Source organism: Neovison vison, chromosome 2, assembly GCF_020171115.1.
Source record: "Neovison vison isolate M4711 chromosome 2, ASM_NN_V1, whole genome shotgun sequence".
In the NCBI taxonomy this organism is placed as follows: domain Eukaryota; kingdom Metazoa; phylum Chordata; class Mammalia; order Carnivora; family Mustelidae; genus Neogale; species Neogale vison.
This window is the reverse complement of record NC_058092.1, coordinates 58391233-58409855: the sequence shown is the minus strand read 5'-3', so window position 1 is coordinate 58409855 and position 18623 is coordinate 58391233. Positions and strand designations below refer to the sequence as shown.

At 35.6% G+C, this 18623-nt stretch overlaps 1 protein-coding gene and 1 non-coding gene across 6 annotated transcripts in view; one reads left to right on the top strand and one right to left on the bottom strand.

Annotated features, from left to right (window-relative positions):
* The window catches only part of SRSF11 (serine and arginine rich splicing factor 11), a 43752-nt gene that overhangs the window by 18518 nt on the left and 6611 nt on the right, over positions 1-18623 (bottom strand). Inside the window, exons 2-4 of one of the 5 annotated variants that reach the window (XM_044238456.1) lie at positions 11078-11299; positions 4423-4556; positions 553-662 (exon numbers count right to left, since the gene is read on the bottom strand). In XM_044238456.1, coding sequence (XP_044094391.1) covers positions 553-662; positions 4423-4556; positions 11078-11277 — 444 coding nt within the window. In that variant the 5' untranslated portion in view covers positions 11278-11299. Of the gene's footprint in view, positions 1-552; positions 1847-2319; positions 4216-4422; positions 4557-11077; positions 11459-18623 lie in introns of those variants that run through there. The other 4 variants (XM_044238457.1, XM_044238460.1, XM_044238459.1 and 1 more) reach the window with 4 other exon arrangements.
* On the top strand, positions 7590-7696 carry LOC122901564. Its single transcript, XR_006383568.1, has one exon. It is a non-coding gene; the product is annotated as a U6 spliceosomal RNA (small nuclear RNA).

Genomic DNA, 18623 nt, shown 5'->3' with positions numbered 1-18623 from the left:
TCTCCAACTTTATTTCACCTTCCCCACGTTAAAAATTTCCATTAAGAATTCACCTTTATTGCAATCCATGTACTTAATTCAGACCTCAAGAGCAAAAGCTCAAACGGCATTGAGAAAGAAAGAAAGAAAGAAAGAAAGAAAGAAAAAAAAACCACCAAAAAGTCCGAATTTCAATTTTATTTTCTTTCTGGGTCCAAATGAACATACTATTTTTAACAGCATGTTCAACAGAAAAAGTCTCATGCCCCATCAAATTCCAGTCCAAACGCCCCCTCACCCACATGGTTCCTTATGGGTTATTTTGAGAGCTAGTGGCAAACAAAATGTAACAGATTGATGATTTTCATCAGAATGCTCTTAAAATGCAAACTCGTAAGAGGTTTTCTTCAGTATTTATGATAACAATATAGCCTTTTACAATACTATGAACATGTGGTTATCATTCCTCTGTGAACTCTAATCATTACAGCACTTAAAAAAGCTCAAGTATGTTTAGGTTTATCCACAATTCTGTGTTTCTATCCTTTAAGAATTCAACAGAACTAGCAGTACCTGGGTAAGTGGGTTAGGGGTAGGCAGGAGTCCACCACCAGGCAGAAGACCTGCCACTGCATTAGCTGGTGCCAACAGAGACAAAGCCTTAGTCTCATCAGGAATAACTCCTGCAGAGAAACACCCTTGCATTAGAACACACTCTTTTGCAAGACAGAAAACACACAAAAACACCCAGAAAAAGTCTCCCTGATACACCACCTGAGTTTGTTGAAAGTACTTATGTTCGCTAAAATATAAAGCTTGACTTCTATGATTATTTATCATTAATTTTATGTCAGAATGAAACTTCAATGTGTGAAAATTTGTTTCCTTTTTCTCTACAAATGGTTAAGTTTCTAGAGTAAAAAAAAAATAGCACAATACACACTACTTTTTTGTTAACACTGCCAAGATTTCATCACCTGTACTCGATTTTTAAGTCATGAACCAAACGTAAGCAAGCACAGTCGGTTCTCCAGGGGTGTGCTCTCAACTTTCAAAAGCTGTTTTATGAACAACGACTCGTGTCGGCTGCTTCACTATAAAGCACACAGAAAAATCAAGATACACAAGACAAAAAAAGTTTGATTTAGGGGTTAATAATATGGTACAGTTACTATGATTTTCTTTTACACCTACCATACAAATTTTGTAAAAATTAAGAGAAGAAAAGTATGTAAAGGAAATATTCTGTTGGAATCAAGCGTAGGGCTTTTGCTGACTCATGAAAATGAATATGAATGTTTCTGAAGGTCTCTGAATACACACAGGATGTGTGTGTGAAAGTGGGTGAGTAAGAAAGAGAGAAAATAGGTAAAACAACATGGCACATTCCTTACCTGTACAGTAAAATGCTTTATGTTCCAACATGTGCCATGCTAACCATACCAAAAATGCTGCTACATAGTGTCAGTTCAAAAGCTAACTTAGCCAAACTCCTAAAGCCAAAAACAACATGTATGTCTGTTTTTAAAGCCTAATCTGTGTATTCAGATAAAATCTAAGGGCCCTAAAACAAATATTTATATGTAGACAATTTAAATTCTATCCAACAGCAAAAGCCCTATACAGATGGATTAATCTGTTAATGTGCCCAAGCCCCCAAAATGAGAGTTCAATAATACAATTAAACTACATATTTGCAAATACCAGTAGTATTTCTGTAATACATATTAAGAAACTGCATCTCATCATAAAACATACAATATGTACAGGGCACTTAAGAGAAACTGGATAAGCTGCAGAAGAAAACTGTTGGGTGGTATTTTCAGCAGGGCCTGGTATATAGTTCAGGCTGAACCAGGGAAAAGAACTGTAAAACACAACAACAAAAAAGAAAAACCACTGTTAAATAAAGGTAATGGTTCCTTCCACCTATACTGAGAAGTGCCGATAATATAAACAAATGTATACTACACAGCACTGTTATCTTGCTTGTGTCAGAGCTGTCATCAATTTAGATACCAAGAGTTATGGAGGGGTGGGGGGGAGAAGATCATTTAGATATAGGGCATTAGCATCAATATTAACAAACCTACAAAGATTATGGGATAATTTTGCATGCAAAATTATGTCTCAAGAGGACAATATTAAGTATCAACATCTTACTCAAATTAGTGCATTTGCAACATTTCTGGCAAACTAAAATCCTCTTGAATTTATTGTGAGACACCTGATAGAAGATCTGCATCCATTAAAAAAAAAGTCATGCATCTGATCCTCTGATTTAAAAAAGACTATTTAAAAATAAAACTACAATTTAAAAATAGCAATGAGGCCCCTCACCAGTTAATTTTCATGCGTCAAGAGTATTTTTTTTACTGCTGCTTTGATAGAACCATGAAATACTGCATGAATGTGTAGAAATGAAAGAAAAAGAAACAGACAAAAGAAACAAACATTAACCAAGGAACCTAAATAACCCCCAAATCCATTACTATTAAGAGTTCCTTCCAAATCCAGCTATCTCAGTTTTACCAATAAAGACTATTCCTTACCGTAGACTTTGTGTCTATTGTTCTAAAACACTGACCAAGAGCCAACACCAAAGTGTAAGAGCTAAAACTAGGGTGAATGGTGATAAAGGGATTGAGTACATCAGTTATTTAGCAGTGGTAACATTAATACAGCATACCATACCCATTATTAAATAAACCAAAAATAGATTCTGGAACTAAATATTCTGTAATTCCATATACATTCCTAAACATTTCATTTATAAAACAGATCTAGAAAAGTTACTATAGTCTAAAAATACTTATGAAAACCAGTTATATGATATACTGTATTATGTTCAGGACTTGGGAACTGATACTTAGCCAATAAGAATTCTTTAAATTTAAAGCCTAACTAAAGTTCTGCACATTACTCACATGATTTGAATTTTGTTTCAAAACTGTACTTTACTTATCCTAAATTTGAATTCTTTAAATTTTCTCTTGGTGATAAGTCTTATCCTATAACAGGTACACTGATATAAAAGAAAACTGCTTAATCAAAACACACTAACTCATACGTTTATCAGCATATATATTTTAAAACCTTAAAACAGGGCTCACACACTTTAATATCACGGAGACAGATGTACTATTATTATATAGCATGCCTTAATCCATCTACGAATGCAATTTAATTTCTTTAGAAAACCACAAAGGCAATTTTTCTAAGTTTTAAGGACTAGACATTTCAAAACTTTTACAAGGCATGGTGTAAAGGTTCACACTGGTAGTCAAAGATCTGAAACAGCATCTAAAATTAACAATATCAAATTCTGCTTCTACTGACCAGTTTGTTAAGGGGAAAGCATTTAAATTCTGGTCAGCATATATGTTAAATGATTAGCTTAAAATCCAGTAATTTTATCATACTTCAGTGATTTCTTTGATCAAAATTTATAGTTACCAAAAAGCAAATAAAGTAGCAGTACATTGGGAACAAACTAATTATAAAATGTTTCAGAAAATTTTACAAAATGGAATTAATATAGTGCTGTCTTGTCACAGTGGCTTTTTTAGATCCAAAAACCCTGCTCATTTTTTTTTCTGTCAAATTACTTTAACAGCCTAAAATGTAAAAAAGAGAGAAAATGTAGTTAACAAATGGTTACACCAGGAAAACACTTGGGGGACTTGAGTGCTTGCTGGCCTTTAGTTAATGTCTAGAATCCCCTGTAGCTGCAGAGGACCCACTGTTTTTCAGTCATCTGGAAGAGTTTTGCATTTGCCTTCTCCACTACAAAAATCACACACACAAATAACAGAGAGAAGAATTTATTATTTAGAGATATCTAGAAAATATAGCAAGAATGAACAAGAAAATCTGGCATAAAAACAAATCACCCAGTGCCCATGTGGCACCTAAGCTACAGGAAATCTTGAACTTTCATAAAAACTGAAATCATTGCAACCCTTGGTATACTGGAATTCAATATGGGATATTTTTAAAAGTTATCTGTAAGAGGAAGTACTACATAAATAAAACTAACCTATTATTTATTCAAAACAGAAATAACATCATGCATTTATTTGAAGGTTTCTATGTAAATGTGCATGGAGTGACTGTTCACCTTCAGGACTTTTTCATAAAACTCAACATTAAATTAACTAAGGTATATCTTAAGAAATTACAATTAGGGATATGGTTTTAACGAACTTAAAATGTTTTAAAAGAAGGCAAAAAAAGTTAAATATCTTATAAAAACAGGCCTGATTTCTAATTTTTAGAATTAAAAAAAAATCTAAAAGTAAAAATATGGACTGCAGTATAACAAGGGTTTCAAAATGTTAATAGCTTAAACTTCTAACATGCTACTAACGCTCACTCTAAGACTACACTGAGGTAGATGGTCATCATAGGATGCCCTCACAGATAGTTAAACAAAGCACAAACCTTCTGCATATGGTACGACTATCAAAGCTCTGTCAACGAATACAGTGTTTGTCAGATGCTGTGCCACAACTGCTGAGTCCGGATCATGGAACTTAACAAAGCAGACACGGGATGAGACTGGCAAAGGTGAATCACTAAAAAGTAAACATAGAACATAAAAAAGAGAAAAAAGAATATCAGTTAAAACACAAACATACAACTCACAAACCAACACGTGCATTCCAAAAGTAAAATAGGTAGATAAAAATACATACCACAAGTGTTAGTTACTTGAGTTAACCACTTAAAAAGAAAATGACATTTCAAATAAGGTACTGCCCACTGAACTCACAAACTGCATATAGACAAAAACAATCACTATTGATAAACTTATAGTGTACCAATTAAAAACAGTTTGAAACTATAATCTCAGAGTTTGAGCAGACCACAAAAGTGTCAACATTTTTTCTATAATACTAATACCAGCTATTTTTTTTTTTTTTAAGATTTTATTTGTTTACCCGACAGACAGAGAACACAAATAGGCAGAGAGGCAGGCAGAGAGAGAGGAGGAAGCAGGCCCCCGGCCGAGCAGAGCGCCCAATGTGGGGCTCGATCCCAGGACCTGGGATCTTAACCTGAGCCGAAGGCAGAGGCCCCAACCCACTGAGCCACTCAGGAGCCCCAATACCAGCTATTTTTAATTCTAAGTAAAAATAATAAGTTTTGGTTTAGAAAACTTTTCACTACTGGTAACTTTTCAGAGTAAAAACAGAGAATTTCTGCTTCAGGGACAAAAAAATACTGTGGGAAAGTACATCTGTTTGACAAACAATGAGTTTTCTTGACCCGCCTAAGTGTTGTCTTCTTCCACCTACAGCATAATGCTTGGGCATTATAAAGAACTAAGGCTATCTTAACTTAGATCGCCTTCAGAAAAACAAAACAAAAAAACTGTGTACACATATTGAGATACATAATACCCGTTAGTATTATTACGTAAGGATTCCCTCAGCTAACTGCTGTCTTGTAAAAAAAAAGTGCTAAAATTGGAAACTCTGGTAGGGTAAGAATCTTTAAAAAAAAAAAAAAAAAATCCTGCTTGGTACCTAAAGATTCAGGGTGGTGCAAATTTCTGCCACAAAACTCTGTGAAAGAGAAAGATTAAATAAAAGTCAGGGGTTGCTCCCATAACACCAAACCAAAAGTTGTTTGAAAACCAACGCCTCAAAGCAATAGTAATCACATCATCCCTGGCTATGCATCAGAATCACTAGAGGGTTAAAACCCCCACCCCCCCCATCTCTACTCCACATCAATTAAATCAAGATCTTTAACATACTCAACACCTCCTCTTTTTTTTTTTTTAATTTTAATACCGTGACCATCTTAATATGCACCTAAGGTAAAGAACAACTGCTCTTATTATAAAAAGCCAACGCATCTTAATATTCAATAATGAGAAAGTAAATCCTATAATAAATCTGAATGGCTTTAGAAGAGGGCTTACCACTAACTAGTAAGTTAGATTTTCATGCATACATAAAAATGTAATTACATCAGATTTTGTTACACTGGTTATTTCAGAGTTAAGTACTTGTTGCAAAAAAAATATTCCTCATAATTTGAATACTAATATGTAGCTATTGTATAGCCTAAGACTCAAACCCATTAAAATTTTTAACATTTCCTGAAAGGCACTGCCTGTATACTAAGCACAGTTCTAAATCGAGATTCAAAGCAAAATTGAAAATATTGTCTATCTAAATGGAATTTAAGCCACCCTGTTAAGGAAGCTTATTGCCAAAATGTTTTTGAGAAGATACAGTGTTTTTTTAATGTGGATATAGTGTGTTTTAATGAAGCACTACAGGTCTAAACTTTAACAATGTTGTACCCATATAGTGGATAGAATGCCATTTCAGCAGGTTTAGAAATAAAGCTGTAGCACTTTGTATCCTTTTCTCACATACCCACAGTTTCACCACAAAATTAAAAAAGCCCTTTGGAAATCATGCTATCCTTCGCTTTAACACCTAACTTAATGGTTTGGTAAGTAACAGGCATTTAAATTTCTAAAAAAAGTGATCTCTACCGTTTCTTTGACACTACTGTTAACTGACTCAAGAAGAAAATGACTCTATAATATTAAGTTCTTAAAGAATATCAATACAATGAACAGTTCTTTTTAAAATAATACTAGGAAATACTGCCTACATGTTCAGTGTATTTCCATGAATTTAACAATTAATATTATTCATATTTTTTCTATCCATTCACATCATAGCTATTACTGGCAGCTTATTACTTGGTTTTATCAAACCTGTACCATAGTAGGGAGGTAAAAATGTGCATTAAATGGAAAAAAGAGTCATAGTAAGACAACTCAGAAGGGCAAATAATTCATTTCTCCCTACTTCAAACAACCCTGTTTACAACAATTATTTTTTGGACCCAAAGTGACATTCTTTGATGTTCTCAGAATTTATTAATAGAAGACACATGCTAGTAAGATAGCATGTTAATTTCACTTTCAGACTGATGTCTGAAATTTTCACACCTTAGAATCTTCTACAAGTACAACTTCTAAAAATTTAACTGCTTTTATTCTTTAAGAAATAATATAGATAAAAAATAATATAGATAAGGCAGTTGATGAGAAGCTAAACAGAAAAGAGCAAGCCCTGTATGATGCTTTTGCCCTTAGGTAAAAAGAGTGGCAGTATTTTTCCTTTTTTTTTTTAAATTAAAGTGTCCTCTAAGGGTAGTTTTCCAATCTTCTGGGATACACATGGAAAATTCAGATTTCTGTTTTCCACCAAGCCCAATGAGTGTGAGAATTCCTTTACAGGAGGGCTTTGATTCTAAAGATCGACACTTGTTATTTATGTCAACTAAAGTTTGAGAACTGAAGTATTAGAACTTTTGGTTTAGACTGCTGAGAACACTCTTTCAACTGCCACCTTAATACTGTGTTAGCCATTTCTGGGTGAAGAATTTTGAGCTTATAATACAAACAAAGGCAATACTGACCTGAAAATGTGTCTCTGTTCATCTAATATGCTCTCTCTTTCACTGTGTTCTCAGTTATAAGAAATAGAGTAAAATGTGCACGTAATAAAAAATTTTCAAAGATAACCTTACCAATTAATTACTTATAACTATCATCATTAAAGTATCTATTTTTGGTGCTCACTTCCATAGCACATATACTTAAAACTGTAATGATACAGGAAAGATTAGCACGCCCCCGTGTAAGAGTAACACTCAAATTTGTGATGCATACCATATTTTTAGTTTTCTTCTAATGTATTTTTTGTTAGAATGTCTGCAAACTTGTCCTTAAAAATTTGAGGTAGTAGTTGTTTTGGTGGTTTTTTTTGTTTTTTGCTATGAACAAAATTTATACTTTTAGTTTTCCAGCTGGATGAGCAAAGAAGTTCAAAGTATGTTTGTGAGTGAATTAACTTTCGAGAATTTAAAATATCAAATATATACTACACTACATGCTATAGTCATGGGTTTATGGCTACTTGCCTATGCAAGTCTTTTGGTCACTATTAAAAATAATCTATTTTTGGTCACCGAAATAATTACCTAAATAAGTTATTTAATTGATGTAAACCTTCATTTAATGCGTAACTTGGGCGTATGCTTCACTGGGATCATTTACATTACCCAATAAACACTTTGTTATATTCTCCATTCTGAAATACACTAAAACCAAATATTTAAAGAATACTTACTACTGTAAAAGAATGATTCCACTCATAAATAAAGGACAATCACAACACTGGGTTGAAATACTAATTCAGACACTGGTAGAGTGATTTGGAAGTGTAAAACTACCTATGTGAATTTCACTTCACCTGATCATTAAACAGGTTTAAGATAAAAAAGGAAAGCATCTAGCATATACCAGATAATCAAACAATGTTGAATTTCCAAAACACATTTTAGGAACAAGCAGAATTAAAATTTTCCTGTAGAAAGAGAGGGAATAAATGAGGGGAACACCAACAGGCTTTCAGATAGCTCTAAGGGCTGTCATACAAAAGAGAGGATTAGAATATTATTTCTCGTGAAACAGTATGATCTCTGGGGGAAATTAAAGGTCAGCAATTTTTGGCTTAAAAGAAACAAGAAAGAGGGATTCAATAATGAAACAAAGGGAGAAACCTTGAGGAGGTTGACACTGAACTGTTTGGCATAATTCCAGATGCCAGGATCACCACTACACCACCTCCCCCTTAGGCATTTATAACTGAAAGCAGCATTTCAGTAGGTGTGGGTTAAGGCTGTCATATATGTATTTTAAAAAATGCTCTGTAGGTAATGTTGCTGACCTAAGGAGCCACATATTCTAAGAGAGGAAGCTAACCTTAACCATCAGTTGGTGATTAGTGCTTTAGAGAAAAACGAAGCAGTTAAATTGAACAGAGAAGGGAACAGGAGTGTTTTATTTTCACACAGAGTGATCAGGAAAGGTTTTTCTGAGTAGGTGACACCTAAGTAGCAAAAGGAAGCAAGCATGTCACAGGCATATTATCTAGATGAATGAGTACCTTTGGGGAAAAAAATACAAACACCCCATAAAAAATCAAGCGGCGAACATGTTTACAATTTTATATATTCTGAACCACTCAATCTTATTCTAGGAGTGAAAAAGTAGGTATTTGTAATGATGAACCTTTTCAGAATAGTAGTTAGCACTTCACAGCACATTATCCCTTGTAAGCTGTTCCTGAAAACAGTAGTAAGCTTAAACAAACTGTACAAAGTAGTTCCAAATTATGCATGCTGGATTAGCAATTGAAACTTATATTTTTAAAAAAATCGACATTAAATGAACAAAAGTAGGACTCTACATCCATCCTATTCAAATCTAGAACGCCATGAAGACAGCATTAGCATCTACTGAACAGTAACCTTGTACAGTTTCAGATGAGAAACTATCTGTAGTCGGAAACATTTACGAAGGTGTCAAAGAGCAAAGATGTGTCAATTTTTATTTCTTCTTCCCAATATGGCGGGGAAGGAATCCTCTTAATGCACAGCACCCCAAACCATGTTATCTGATGCACATCAGTTATCCTGGTTATTATGGGACTACTTCTTTGACAACAAAGCAAAAGAAGCCAGACTCTGGTCTATCGTGACTCTAAGATACTGATCATTCATTAGGTAAAGAGGACCCAGTAAACAGCCTATACCTCTGTCATCTTTTTATAAATGTGTCATAAAAAGAGCATCTTCAAAATAAATAAAACATTTTAAAGTCGGGAACCCTAACAAAATTCTTAAACTTGTTGGGCTGGAAAGAATTATTTCATCAATCAGTCCAGTATGTCAGGTATTTTGAGTAATAACATGATTACAATAATCACATATGTCACTCTCATTTTCTGCCCTTTTGTTGTTTATTAATTTCATGAACAACTTAATAAAGGGCATGTTGTCAGAAAATGGAGTAACAGTAAAATATTTTTCTATGTTCATATTATGAAAGCTACTTGTCCTTCATTACTAAAACCAGTTGTTTCTATTTAAAATAACGAAAGTTTCCAGAATTCTACACTTCGTGAAAATCAGCAACTCTGAAACCTTTCTCTACATGTATATTCCCCTAAAAATTAAAAGCACACCCATTTGAGAACATTAAAAGTCATGTAAAAGCAATTTAAGTAGAAAGTCATGAAATACAGGAAATGTTTAATATCGCAGTATGATTAACATCTATTAATTATTGAGTAAAAATATATTTAACGATTTATTACTGCCATCACAACAGAGTTCCAATTTCCTGTTTAGTACTTAAGTGACATCATAAAACTCTCAATGTACAGTGGGTACTCGGTGTTTACTTGTAGTGTTACCATAAGTATTTTCACTCTTCAGAGAGCACACCACTGTTTTATCATTTCAAATGTTTGTTCTTACATTTATCACATTTTACTTCAAAGCTTTATTTTTTTCTTTGCAATTAATCCACTCATTCAATATTTTTTCAGCAAGAATGTGAGACAACAGAATAAAAACAGCCATACACTCTAAATTTAAAAATTTCACATTCTATAGAATTCCTTCGCAAGAACTGTGAAAATGTGTATGTTATTTAAACAAAAGAAAACCTTATGTTTCAGCTGTAACCCATTTTTGTCAGCATAAAAATTAAGTATTCAGGCTCACTGAATTAATCTGTTAAAAAGTATTAACTCTGAATTATATTCACTGGGCCTGAATCGGCTAACGGCAACACAATTAAGGGAACTGACAACAAACTTCGTTATCAAATTAACATAAGAATTAGTAATTGTTACTTTTCAAATAACTGAAACATTTGATCTTTTTTTTTAAAAAAAGCGATTAAAACTATACACGAAATACATGAAGTGCGGCTAGCCCCGCTCTAACTGCTCAAAAAAACGACCACGTTGTCACAATTTAAGAAGAAAACCACCAAATCCCGAGATTTTAAAGGCTGTGTCTCTTTACTAACTAGAACACGGCCCTGCTTCTCCGCCTCAAGCCTAACTCGCAAGCAAAGGCAACAGCCAGCCAGCCTCCACTAAAGCAACCTGGTCCAGGGCAGCGTCGACCACGGCCTAGGAAATGGTGTAGGTTAGGCCCCGAAAGGGGAGGAGTTAGTAAAACGGCGATGGTGGACGATACTCACTCTGGCGGGAAGAGGCGCAGTTCGTCGATCTTGCCTAGGAAACCGAAGAGGGTCCGCATCTGCTCAGAGCTAGCGCTCGGGGAGACATTAGTCACCTGGATTACCTCGGTGCCGCCGCCTCCGCCACCGCCGCCGCCGCCACCGGGCCCGCCGCTGGGGCCCGGGCCCGCAGTACTGGGGACGACGGTAGTGTTGCTCATGGCGCTGCTCGCGTTCTCGCTCCTGCTTTAACACATCAAACACACAACAAACAGTGAGAGGGAGGGGGAAGAGGAACCAATTCGCCGGAGAGTAGACAGGAGGGTGTCCGATGCTACAGCCGCTGCTGCCACCGCCGCCGTTCCTCCACCCCGCCGCTTGTCGAGAGAGGGGGGCGGGGGGAGATGAGAACGCGCGAGTTCGAGACCACGAGAAAACAAACGGCCGCCCCCACCTCGCTTCCAACCACCTCACTCGCGGGCCCGAGCTCCCCACAATGCCTTGCGGCGCATGGGCGCGTCACCGTCGGCTCCGCCCCGCGCAGGCCCAACCAGCCTCGCCTGCAGCCAGAGAAACTCGAGAGGCACCGAGGTCTAATGGAAGTCGTCACCCCTTTCGCAACCCCCCCCAACTTTTTTTTGAAGAAATAAGTGGAACGCATTAACTTTTTATGAAACAAACATTAACTCCTTTGCAAAAAAAAAAAAATGTACACTTAGCAACTATTCTTACTAGAAATGTCCCCCAAATTTATTTCTTCACACATCATCTACAGATCTGTCCAGTTATTACTAAGGAAATTTGCACCCTAGCAACCAAAATTTTCCTCCCCATCACTATAAAATTTTATAGATCTTTACTATATACACATTTGGTAACATTAAAAAAATTTTTTTAAAGATTTTATTTGACAGAAAGAGTAGAAGCAGGGGAAGCAGCAGACTGAGGGAGAAGCAGGATCCCTGCTGTGAGGGTTGCTCCCAGGACTCTGAGATCATTTCCTGAGGCAAAGGCGGACGCTTAACCGACTGGACCACCCAGGCGCCCCGGCAACATTAAATTTGTAACCAATCTGTTTTGTCACTAAAACCTTGAAAAAAGATTTAGCGTTATACTTAATAGTGCTTAATAAGCAAATCTTATTTCACAAACTTTTTTTTTAAAGCACGCTTTTCGATACCTAAATATATTCATGTATATGATCTGAAATTCCTACAGAAAAATTTGATTTACATGCATATTCTTGCTTAAAATAATTTTGAAGCTTTGACTATAAAAAAACTGTCTTAATTTTTCAACCTCATTTGAACTACTCTATTTTCATCCAATGTTATACAAAGACTTGCAGTTTTCCAAACATGACAAAATCTTTAATCTCACTGTGCCCTTATACAAATTATTAATGACCAGGCTTCATTTTTTTCTAACTGCCATGCTCTGTTTGGGGCCTGCCTTCACTGCCACAACTTCTGCAAGCAGAATTAGGGCTTGCTCTTTCTTCTCTGCTCAACAACCGAAAATATACATACTCTAATTTTTTTTTTAAGATTTTATTTATTTTACAGAGAGAGATCATGGTAGACAGGCAGGCAGAGACAGCGAGGAGCAGGCTCCCTCGCCAAGCAGCAGAAAGCCCGATGGGCTCAATCCCAGGACCCTGAGATCGTGACCTGAGCTGAAGGCAGAGGATTAACCTACTGAGCCACCCAGGCACCCTACATACTATACTTGTTATATTAACATTTATCCTCTCCCAAAGTGGTTGAATTTTCTGGGTCAGTTTAAGACTCAGTGCAATGTCTATCACATAGTAAATGTCCAATAAATGTGTTAAACACATGAATAAATATGCCTTTTTCTTTTTTTTTTTTAAAAAGATTTTATTTATTTATTTGACAGAGAGAAATCACAAGTAGATGGAGAGGCAGGCAGAGAGAGAGAGAGAGAGAGAGAGAGAAGCAGGCCTCCCGCCGAGCAGAGAGCCCGATGCGGGACTTGATCCCAGGACCCTGAGATCATGACCTGAGCCGAAGGCAGCGGCCCAACCCACTGAGCCACCCAGGCGCCCATGAATAAATATGCCTTAATGACAGAGCTATTTATTCTAAGACAATTGTTAAATATCTTACATGCCCCTGAATATTTTGGAGGCTAAAGCATGAGGCCTTACAAGAATATTTTTGTTAGTAAATACATCTATGGAATAACGAAGAGTGTGATTTGTGAGAGATTAGACACAAAGTTATCAAAACCTGGATGTAGAGGCAGTTAGCTAGGTTTACTAACTGGCCAAGTCACTTCTGCTAGTTGTTATAAAAACAAGGGATAGGTTTGTTGAATGCAAGCCTCAGGAAAATTACAAATGACAACAAATGGCATGTCACTCATTAATGTTATCTGTGAACATAAAAAATGCGAAATAATTTATCTTCTCATTTTGAATCAAACACATGTAACTGACAACTGTAGATTCTTAATTTGAGAAAGTTAATTTGTATCAGGAGCCACAAAATGGGAGGCTGCCCTAATGGCCTGGCCCATGTCACAAATCTAAGTCATTCTGCAGTTATGGGAAACACCTATCAAGAAACCCAACATAGTGACGCCTGGGTGGCTCAGTTGGTTAAGCGGCTGCCTTCGGTTCAGGCCATAATCCCAGTGTCCTGGGATCGAGTCCCACATAGGGCTCCTTGCTTGGTGGGGAGCCTGCTTCTCCCTCTGTCTCTGCCTGCCATTCTGTCTGCCTGTGCTCGCTCTCTCTCCCTCTCTCTCTCTCTGACAAATAAATAAAATCTTTAAAAAAAGAAAAAAAGAAACCCAACATAGATTAATCACAATCCTCTAACTCAGCTTTAGTTACCTTACCTAGAGAACAGGACCTATTAGCTTTACTTTTTTTTTTAAAGATTATTTATTTATTTATTTGACAGAGAGAGAGAGAGAGAGAGAGAGAACATGAAGGCAAGAGACAAGCAAAGCGGGGGTGGGGGGGTGTGGGTGTGGGGGCAGGGGCTGCAGGAAGGCCCATGCATGGCTGATCCTAGGACTCTGGGATCATGGCCTGAGCTGAAGGCAGACATATAACTAACTGAGCCACCCAGGAGCCCTGGATTGCTAGCTTTATAAAGAAATACCTCAATCTCCTGGCCAACCATACCCTATCTCTGTGCTGTCTCTCCTAATGTTCTCTAAAACATGCTCTTGTCTGAAATCTTTTGGGAAGAGTGTTCATCGGCTTGTAAGGCACTGTAATCCCCAAATCCAAGGACTGTCTTCCCTGTAATAAAGGACATCAAATTCACTACTAATTTGTTTTCTCTTGTTTGTCATTTGACAAGTTCCATACCTACTAGAAATGCCTACTATGTGCCAAACATGCTACAGTGTTCTACAATAAAAAGACAACACAAAGGTGGGGTTCATTCTGCCTTTTTTTTTTTAAATGTTAGCATGTTTTTATTCTTTATTGGTGGATACAAAGAAATCTTTTATGTTATTCTACATGTATTTGACATATTCATAGTTAAAATTACATTTTCAAAACAAGAAAGAGTTTTGTGATAAGATAAAATCTTTTAAATCATCAGAAACTAGTTTATGTATAACTTACTGAATATGCCTATAGATGGTGCCTCCAAGTGGAGAAACAATTGGCAAAAAAGAGTCTTATCTAATAGAATTTTTGAATATTTTACTTTCAACTCATCTGGCAGGTGGAAAAAATACAAAGCTTGGAGCCAAGAGAGTGGCTTAGAATACTACCCTGTCATTTATTAAGTGTGATCTGAAGAAATTTCACTTCACTTCTGAGAATCTACTTCAGTCAGGGACTTAATCATAATTTTGAAAATCCTTCTAGGTCTAATAAATAGATTAAATAATTACTACTACCTTGAATTATTATTGTCTGTTGCCTATAGAAATAACTAAAGACAAATACATAAAAGCAAAACCAAATATATTCAAACTAGGGGCGCCTGGGTGGCTCAGTGGGTTAATCCGCTGCCTTCGGCTCGGGTCATGATCTCGGGGTCCTGGGATCGAGTCCCGCGTCAGGCTCTCTGCTCAGCGGGGAGCCTGCTTCCTTCTCTCTCTCTCTGCCTGCCTCTCTGCCTACTTGTGATCTCTCTCTGTCAAATAAATAAATAAATAATCTTAAAAAAAAAAAAAACTACAGTAGTTTTAAATCACTTCGGATTTGTTTAGGCTCCTGATTAAACATAACTATAAGAAATACAGAATCTGGAGATGAGTATCATACTTGTACTTTAACCTTACTGTCGTATGAGGTTGTTAAAAAACTGAAAATTCCTTCAAATGTTATGCACCTGGTAAGATCTGGGATTTTCCTAGACATTAGGAATACAGCAGAAAAAGACTGGCAATGTCCCTGATCTCCCATAACTTCAGTATGGCAAACTTTCAACAAACATATGCAACATGTACAGGAGTAATGTTCTGTCATGAAAATGAACCAGGATAAAAGACAGGAGAGAATGTGTAATTGAGCTGAGACTTTAATAAAAGGAGGAAGCAAGTCATTTGACTTTCTAGGGGAAGAGCAATCCAAAACAGAGGAAACAGTAAATTATAAAAGGTCTTAAGGGTACAAGTAAGTTTGAAACTTTCAAGAAAATTTGGAAGACCATTCTTTATTGAATGAATGCTTTCCAGTTTATATTTCAGAGGGAGACTTACAAGGAGATCCTGTCAGTATCATATGGAAAGTGAAGTGAAAGAAATATGAAAAGGGAAGGGTCATAGCTTATCTTTGGAAGTGGACTAGGAAGGCCTCCAGCTATATTTGAATGATAAATATTACCAGTCTTACCAAGGGTTAGTGCTATTTCTAATCCAAAGCAAAAAAGTTACCTGTCATAGAATATAGTACATGTGTATAGAATATAGTATTCTATATAGTAGAATAGAATATAGTATATGTGTATGTATAATCACTCTATCCACTAGATACCATGTTCCCAGTTGCATAAATCACCTGTTTTGTTAGCCACCTTTGTGCACACTGATAGAAGAAATGAGTTCCCCTAATTGACACAATTTTGCAAATCTGAAAAGCAACGGGACTTCAATCAAATTAGTTGTTAAGCAGCAATTCTTCTCTTGCAAATACACTTTTTTGAGGACAGGGAAGACTGATATATTAGCCTTGTGTTTCCTCATGCCCAACAACATACACAGTATTTGATAAAACTTACTATTATCAATATGCTAAAAACTTCACAAATGTGTCACTCACATAGTATACTCAGCAAAGGCTTTCTGAATGAAGACATGAATGCATTTATCAGATTTATAAGGAAATATGATTGAGGTAATCTCTCAAAGTATTTGGCTATACCTTTTTTCCTCTAGGGCAATAGAAAGCATACAAAAGACTGGGAAATAAACTGTGGCTTACAAATCCTCAACTTTAAAAAAATTTATCTGCAGATCTATCCTAATTTGAATTTCTAATTCTATAAATCAAGTAACTGTGTTTCTATTTTATTTCTAATTCTATAAATTAGACACTTCTATAAACATTAATGTCTATTTTAATATTAAATTGTAAAGCTCATGCTCCACTTTTTTCCCTCTATCTAAATGAAGGGAAGAGGATACAGGATGAGTTGGCATTAGGGAACTGATAGATGGGCAGATGGACACAGACACTAGAACAGAAATACAAGTCTACTTAAATTTATTTCCAAATACTAGTTTTATATTGTCTGATTTATATTATCTACGAATAGCAGGAAAATCTGTATTTTTTAAATGACAGCACATGGTCTGTGAATACCTTGAAAATTAACATAGAAGGAAAAAGTGGCAGCAGGAACACTAAAATACTGTTGCCTACATACATAGGTACAGTATTCTCAGCTATAACGCATATGCATTACTTGGAAAAATCAAAATTTGTACAGATTTGTTTGGTTTTTGGATTGAAAGGGTCAAAATAAGTATCTGGATGAAGAAGCTCCAGATACTGACTACTCAATACTATCCTCTATGTTATATTAAGATTCTTTTGGAGCCTCAACTGAGAAAAGGCCATTCCTTTGAGGGACTGTTTCACAATCTTTTAAAAAGAAATCTATATCTATATCTATATAATATATTTATATTATATTTATATATACTATATATTTATTTATATTGTATATATATTTATATTATATAGATTAGATATAGATATATACAAATATCTCCAGTAGAGTTGTATCTTTATTCTAAGTAAAGAGTTTCAAGCATTCTAACATTAAATAGTTTTCCCTAATGAAGGAATTCAACATTTGTGCCATTTTAACCTTTTTTTCCTATGGTATAAAATTAATTTTCTCTTCATGAAGGAAAATTATTTCTAAAGTTTGATAAAACTGGTAAAAAAGAAGTGTACTCAACTCAGTAACAAGAAGATCTACACTAACTGAATGCTTTTAAAATGGCTTTTAATCCTCACAACACTTAAAAGGTATTATAGTGATTAAAAATGCAGGCCTAGAGTCATATGAAAGGGGCTCTACCACCAATTAAAATAATTGCGAGCTCTGGCTCATTACTTTGTGCTTTGAATTTCTCATCTGAAAAATGAGGATAATAATAATGTTCACCTCACTAGGTTATTATGAGGATGAAAATACTAATACAAATGCTTAGAAAAGATGAATATTAACTTCTATCATTATCCTTACTCTACAAATTAAGTCTTTCATTTTGAAAAATGAATGGTTACCTCAACTGGGTTCCATTTTACACCATCCCTCTAATCAAGGCTGGTACTGTGCCTTGGACATCATTCTTGTGAAAAAAGAATCAGAAGAGCTAATATTCATAGTGAGAAGAGTTTCTTAAGATCTCACATTTTAATATAGGCTTTATGGCATATTTTTAAATTATAAAGTAATAAATGCAAAATGTTAAATATTCAAACTGTAAGTGCAAAAAAAGTACAAATCCCCCGTTTCACTCCTCTGTGCATGTTCTCAACCACTATAATAGGTGCTGCCTATAATTAGCCACATGAACCCCAATTCCCTTATGTGAAAAACGAGGACAAAGGTATGAGTTTTTAAGATCAGAAGCATTATGGATATGAAGTACCTAGCGCTGTGTCCAGCACATAGGCACTCAAAAAATGGTATATACCATTACAGGAAAGTCTATGTTCAACTTCCTTATCTTTTCAATGTCTTACCTTAGAGCATTACTGTCAAACGAGAAAATACTTTGTAAACTGTTAAGTGGTAGTCAACAGGCAAAACACGCTTATTATTACATGCCCTTTCTTTAAGAGGCTGCTGCAACTGAAACATAACACCAACAGATTTCAAATTTTCATATTCATTTTTTTGATCCTAAAGCAGGACTTTACCAATAGTATGCACAGATAGATGATGGTAAAACACTCCTTTTCATTTTTTTAAAAATATTTTATTTATTCATTTGAGAGAGAGAGCATGAGCAGGGAAGGGGCAGAGGGAATAGTAGTAGTGAACTCTCTGCTGAACAGGGAGCCTGATGTGGGGCTCAATCCCAGGACTTAGAGATCATGACCAGAGCCAAA